The 6,264-nt window shown below is 40.5% G+C and overlaps 1 protein-coding gene across 1 annotated transcript; it reads left to right on the top strand.

Moving 5' to 3' along the window:
* Positions 1–4,180: 4,180 nt before the first annotated feature.
* Positions 4,181–5,754, top strand: APELA (apelin receptor early endogenous ligand). Its single transcript, XM_021716348.1, has 2 exons — positions 4,181–4,256; positions 5,666–5,754. The coding sequence occupies exons 1-2, from the start codon at positions 4,181–4,183 to the stop codon at positions 5,752–5,754; spliced, it is 165 nt and encodes a 54-aa protein (XP_021572023.1).
* The last annotated feature ends 510 nt before the right edge of the window (positions 5,755–6,264 follow it).

Below are 6,264 nucleotides of genomic sequence, written 5' to 3'. Positions count from 1 at the left end.
AGGCCAGAAGTCCAAAATCAAAGTGTCAAGAGGGATGGTTCTTTCTGGGAGGCTGAGAAGGTGAATGAGTCTGTCTCATGCTCTCCCCTAACTTCTGGTGATTGCTGGCAATGTTGGTGTTCATTCTGTGGTTCGCGGCAGCATGCCTCCAATCTGCCTCTTTCGTCACAGGGTGTCCTCCCTACCTATCCCTATCTATCTATGTATCTGTCTCTCCTCTTTTTCTTATAAGGACAGCAGTCATATTGGATTTAGATCCATCCTACTCCAGGAAGACCTCAATCTTAACTGATTACATCTGCAGAGACCCTATTTCCAAATAAGGTCACATTTTTAGTTCCAAATTGACATAAATTTTAGGAGGGATGCTATTCATCCTAGTACAAGAAGCACATTGCTGATTTATCCATATTTTCATAATCATTTCGATAGGCTACTTTTTAAAAATAAGAACTAGGATTTGGGCCTTAGTGGGCAGGGTAGCAAAATGACTGAGAGTTCAAGTCACAGAATTGATTTTTCCCAGTTATATAGTTCTTGGAGGCTAACCTCCCTTAGGCTGTCAGTTTCCTCATCTGGCAAATAGGGAGAATGATACCTCAGAGTGTTTGGAGGAAGATTATGTGAAGTGGTGTATGGGACACATTTAGCTTGGTACCTGGCCTAGAGGGACAGCACTTGCCTCCACCAACAAAGGCTGACCTGTAGTGTAGGTAGGATGGAAGTCCAGGTTTCTGATCAAGGAAACAAAAAAGATTCCTAATTTTCTTTCTTTCTTTCTTTCTTTTTTTAAAGTCAGAGTCTCACTCTGTCGCCCAAGCTGGAGTGCAGTGGCACATGCTCAGAGCCACTGCAGCCTCAACCTGCTGGGCTCCGGCGATCCTTCCGCCTCAGCCTTCTAAGTAGCTGGAACTTTAGGCGTGCACTACCACGCCCAGCTAATTTTTTAATTTATTGTACAGACGAGGTCTTGACATGTTGCCCAGGCTGGGTTTTGGCAATCCTTTTACCTCAGCCTCCCAAAGCGCTGGGATTACAGGCTTGAGCCACCACGCCAACCAGATTCCTCATTTTCATATAGTTGCAGGCTAAAAGTGCTGTTTGCAAAGTCAGCTGCATTGTTCTGGCAACTCTCTCCTCCTAAGATTTCTCCACACTTGGTTAATCAATACTAAAATGAGTAATTTACCACTTTTTTTTTTTTTTTAGTCAGAGTCTCACTCTGTTGCCCAGGTTGGAGTACAGTGGCATGCTCTTGGACACCACAGCCTTGGCCTACTGGGCTCAGACGATCCTTCCGCCTCAGCCTTCCAAGTAGCTGGAACTACTGACACACACTACTACACCCAGCTAATTTTTTTATTTATTGTAGAGATGAGGTCTCGCCAAGTTACTCAGGCTGCTCTCAAACCCCAGGACTCAGGCAATTTTCTCGCCTCTGCCTCCGAAAGTCCTGGGATTACAGGTGTGAACCACCGAGTTTAGCCTAGGTAATGCTTTGTCTCTGCAAAAAAATTAGCCAGGCTTGGTGGCATGCACCTGTAGTCCCAGCTACTTTAGAGGCTGAGGCAGAAGGATCGCCTGAGCCCCAGAGGTCGAGTCTGCAGTGTGCTGTGATCTTGCCTAATGAGACTCTGTCACAAAAAATAAATGTCTAAAGTTTCATGAGTTTAATACATTATCTCACTAAATCTTTATAACTCTTTCAGGTAGAAAACCAGATAGTTTACCTCAGTTTTTAAAAATGATGTTCTAGCCGGGCTCGGCCTGTAATCCCACGCCTTTGGGAGGCTGAGGCGAGTGTATTGCCTGAGCCCGTGTGTTCGAGACCTGCCTGGGCAGGTGAGACCTCATCTCTACAATAAATCAAAAAATCAGCCGGACGTGGTAGCGCGCGCCTGTAGTTCCAGCTACTTGGAAGCCTGAGGCGGAAGGATCGCCAGAGCCCAGTAGGTCAAGGCTGCAGTGGCCGGGAGCAGCCACTGCACTCCAGTCTGGGCAACGAAGTGAGACTCCAACTCAAAAAAAAAAAAAAATGATGTTCTAAGTAGTTACATCACTTACCTACAACAGTTTGCTCTATCCTGATTGGTGGAGATATAATCTAACTACATCCTCCACAGCACTGGTGTATGTTAATGATATTCTAGGAGCCCAATGTTGATCATCTGTAACAAAATGTAAAAATTATTATCAATATGTGCTGTCTGTGGTAGGTCACTATCTCATTTATAAAGGAGACTCACTACTATACTATACCTTTGAATACACTATTTATATAAACTTGACCTGAAGTTATATTGCTAGAATCTGTACTGGTCTCCTCCTTGGTTTGCTTGGTTCAACACTCAACTTTGTTAGCATGCAGCCAGGGGCACTAGTTCATGCCTATAATCCTAGCACTTTGGGAGGCAGAAATAGGAGGATTGCCTGAGCCTAGGGGCTCCAGCCCAGACTGGGCAACACAGCAAAACTTCATCTCTACAAAAAATACAAAAATTAGCCAGGTGTGATGGTGCGTGCCTGTTCCAGCTACTTGGAAGGCTGAGGCAGAAGGATCACCTGACCCAGCAGGTCAAGGCTGTGGTGGCCATGAGTGTGCCACTGCATTCCAGCCTGGGCAACAGAGTAAGACTCAGACTCAAAAGAGAAAAAAACAAAGAAAAAAATTTTTTAGTGTGCTGTTTTTTTGTGTGCTATACTAAGAAAATTGAGGTGGGATACTGAGTGGTTAAAAATCCAGATCAACCCTTTGCCATTCATAAGGCACTTTCATGTCATGAGTTCAAACTCTACTGTATTCAGCTATTTTATGTAGCAATGCACAAATGCAGCAGGTTAAGTAGTACCCTTTAACAACATGCTTCTAGTCCTCAAACAGGCAAATATTCTCAGGATTTTAAGAAAGTGATTTTAAGAATTTCTGTATGCCGTTGGCTAACTAGGCAGACAGGGAATTTTACAGACTGACTTGTAAAATCAAGACAAATTGTGCATTAATTTCAAACTTCAGTATCAACTACCCAAATCTAAAGGCGCCAAATACAACAAAGCTCCTGGCTGTTCAAAACAAGTTACATATGCTTTAGAGTTAGTATGTTGGTTCTACTTGTATTTCAGAGTGTATCTCCACAATTCTTTTGATTCCTTGTGTAGAAAGTACAGTCATCTCCATTTATAACAGTTATATATGACACAAGGAGGCACTTTAGACAAAAAGAGATCTTGGTGCATGTGTGCAAAAGACAAGACTAGACTGTTTTTGTTCCTTTTGAATTCATCGGAAGATGAACCAAGTTCCTTCTTCATCTCCAATTTCTGTGACTGTGGTATGTTAGCCTGCTATTCCACCACATATAAATTTTTCACAGAACACAGATTGCATGAGTTTGTGGCTCGCCTGAACTTCCTTTTTAAAAATTCTAGACGTTTACAGATTAAAAAAAAATACTCCATTACTTTTAAAAATGCACTTTATAAAATAAAACTATAAATTGTTGCAGATTTATTTCAAAACATTCTAACACCCTAAAACTATTATTTATACAAACCCACATGAATTAAGCAATTTGGAGAGTCAGTGTAAACAGGCACCACTTGTAGTGGGTTTGAAAGATAATGCATTTCAGCACATGTTCTGCCACAAAGCATTTGGGGGTCTTAAGTTAGAGCTTCAGAATTCCTTCTGAAAAGGACAAAAGAGAGACTTCCTGTCATTTCCATTGGTTTCTGCATGTGGGACCAATATGGGCAATGCAAAGTTTAAACAGATGCAAATGGTAAAGGGAGGAGGCAGTGTCTTGCCTTGTTTTACATATTTCTCCATCTCCAGGTTGAGTTTAAGACAGTCTTTTCTTGGAGCTTCTAGAGCAGACTTCCACCGGAGTTACAGCATGCTTGAATGGTCTATTTCACCAATATTTGCTTATGGAAATAAAGGGGAGTGACGGGGGGAAGGGAGGAGAGGAGGAGGGGCCTGAGGCGGGGAGGCTCTGACCAGAGCACGGCGCACCAGTAACCTTGTGTGATGTGATCATTAACCTTCCTGGAAAACGCAGCTGGCAGCTCTCTGAGGTTTGTCATTAGAATGTGAAGAGAGCCACACAGATATTGCTCAGACTATTTACAGGTTGTTTGGTTGACTTTAAGAGCTGTTGCTCCACTTTCGTGTGGCAGAAAAATGAGATTTCAACAACTCATATTCGCATGTTTAATTTTTATTATGAGTCTTCTTCTTATCAACGGACAGAGACCAGGTAGGGCTTTGGTACATTTGTACAGAGTAACTTGTTGTTATGCCTGTTTGTGTCCCTGCATGTTTCTGAACGTGATTGTGTTTATCTGAAAATCATTTAGGTATGCTTGCCATTAGTAGGATTGGGGTAAATGTGGAGGATTTTGAAAGTATGCTCTCTATCCTGTTGGATCTATTATTTGGATATCTTCAACACAGCTGGTCTTTAAAATTATAAGTATTTTACTACTATTTTCTACATGCAAAAAAAATTGATCTCTAATCTACTGTAGGTATGTTGTCCTTACAAGTAAAAAGAAATGGAAATGTTGGTCTAGTCATTACAAAAATAAAGAAATGTATAGATTTTTAGATAGAATGCAAAATCCAAAGCAGTTTATTAAAAAACATATTGCTGGCTGGCATAGGAACTGAATTAACATATAAAAATCATATTGGGACAAAATGCAGATGAAATCTTAAAACAGGTCAATAACTGTTATTGGGAGTTATATAGTGAGCATGTCACTTAAAACAAGTCAGTGCAGTTCCCCCCACTCCCCATGGAACTGAAGCTTGAAAAAGTAGTTTTATTATTGTGCTTATAGAGCAAAAAAAATGTCAAAGATATGGATGGTCAAGATACATAATATTAATTTATTTGACATCTTTTTCAAGGGTGATATCAATTATGTTGTACTTAACCAACAGAAATTTAGCATAATTATTCTAATGTACTTTTAATTCAAAATGAAATATCTAAGATTTCAAAGCATTGGTAAATAAAAAACTAGAAGATTTAAGTTTTCTGACTCAGGAAAACCACAAACCCAAGTTTAAATAGAAAGGTGATAATGTTTACATCCAAATATGTTAGATTATTCACTTGATAATATACTTCTCTAGTTAGGAGACAAAATGGTGCATAACTGATTAAACTTCAAACTTTGCCTTTTAGTTAATTAGAAGTTTGATGCTGCCAGTGTATTTTAAGTGACATCCTGTGGTCTGTCCTTTTACATAAATAAGAAAAAAGTTCCAAGTCAGCAACTCAAAGCAGCCTGATTCCTTCTTATTGTTTACAGATACCACTCTGCAAGCCATTTCTACTTTTTTGAAATAGAGAATCGCTTGACAGTGTTCTTATAAAATATTTGCGATTAGTTTACTACATAAAGTAAAATGACCAGGATTATTTAGGAAGAAATTATGAAAAGGAGGAGATTACTATTAAAAGCTTGCTGTCTCCATTAACTGTTAGGAGTACACCTTATGGATATACATCACATTAATTTTTTATCTCATAATATCTAAACAAATAGCAAATAACCACTGTGTAGTTTGGCTCCAAAATATACTTTTGCATTCTCCAGATTATACAACAATTATTTGTCTGAAAAGTGCTCCTAATACTTCTCTTTTTTCCTTCAGTTAATTTGGCCATGAGAAGAAAGCTGCACAGACACAACTGCCATCAGAGGAGATGTGTGCCTCTCCACTCACGAGTGCCCTTTCCCTGAGGTATTTTTCTTTTTCTATTTTTTTGAGTCAGGATCTCACTCTATCGCCTAAGCTGAAGTGCAGTTGGGTAGTCATAGGTCACAGCAGCTCCAACCTCCTGGGCTCAGGTGATCCTTCTGCCTCAGCCTCCCGAGTAGCTGGGACTATAGGTGTGCCCCACCACACCCAGCTAATTTTTGTATTTTTTGTAGAGATGAGGTCTCACCATGTTGCCCAGGTTGGCCCCTGAAATATTTCTGACAGAAAACAGTTTTGCTACATTTAGACAATGTTCCAAGTTAGATATATCAAAAAGTTTATTCATATTTTGTAATATGTGATGATGGCTCATGGTGACATCAAAGCTTAAGAGATGCATACTAGCCGGGCTCGGTGGCTCAGCCTGTAATCCCGCGCCTTTGGGAGGCCAAGGTGAGCGGATTGCCTGAGCCCGCAGGTTCGAGATCCGCCTGGGCAGCGAGACCTCATCTCTACAATAAATCAAAAACTCAGCCGGGTGTGGTAGCACA

The sequence above is a fragment of the Carlito syrichta genome, unplaced genomic scaffold, assembly GCF_000164805.1.
Source record: "Carlito syrichta isolate Samal-C Ts95f unplaced genomic scaffold, Tarsius_syrichta-2.0.1 Scaffold308773, whole genome shotgun sequence".
Taxonomy (NCBI): Eukaryota; Metazoa; Chordata; class Mammalia; order Primates; family Tarsiidae; genus Carlito; species Carlito syrichta.
The sequence above is the reverse complement of the archived record's forward strand: the minus strand, read 5'-3'. Positions and strand labels throughout refer to the sequence as shown.

Coding starts and splice junctions, on each gene's coding strand:
- APELA (XM_021716348.1), top strand. CDS start 4,181: ATGAGATTTCAACAACTCATATTCGCATGTTTAATTTTTATTATGAGT. Junction 4,257..5,665: donor TATCAACGGACAGAGACCAG/GTAGGGCTTTGG, acceptor TTTTTCCTTCAG/TTAATTTGGCCATGAGAAGA.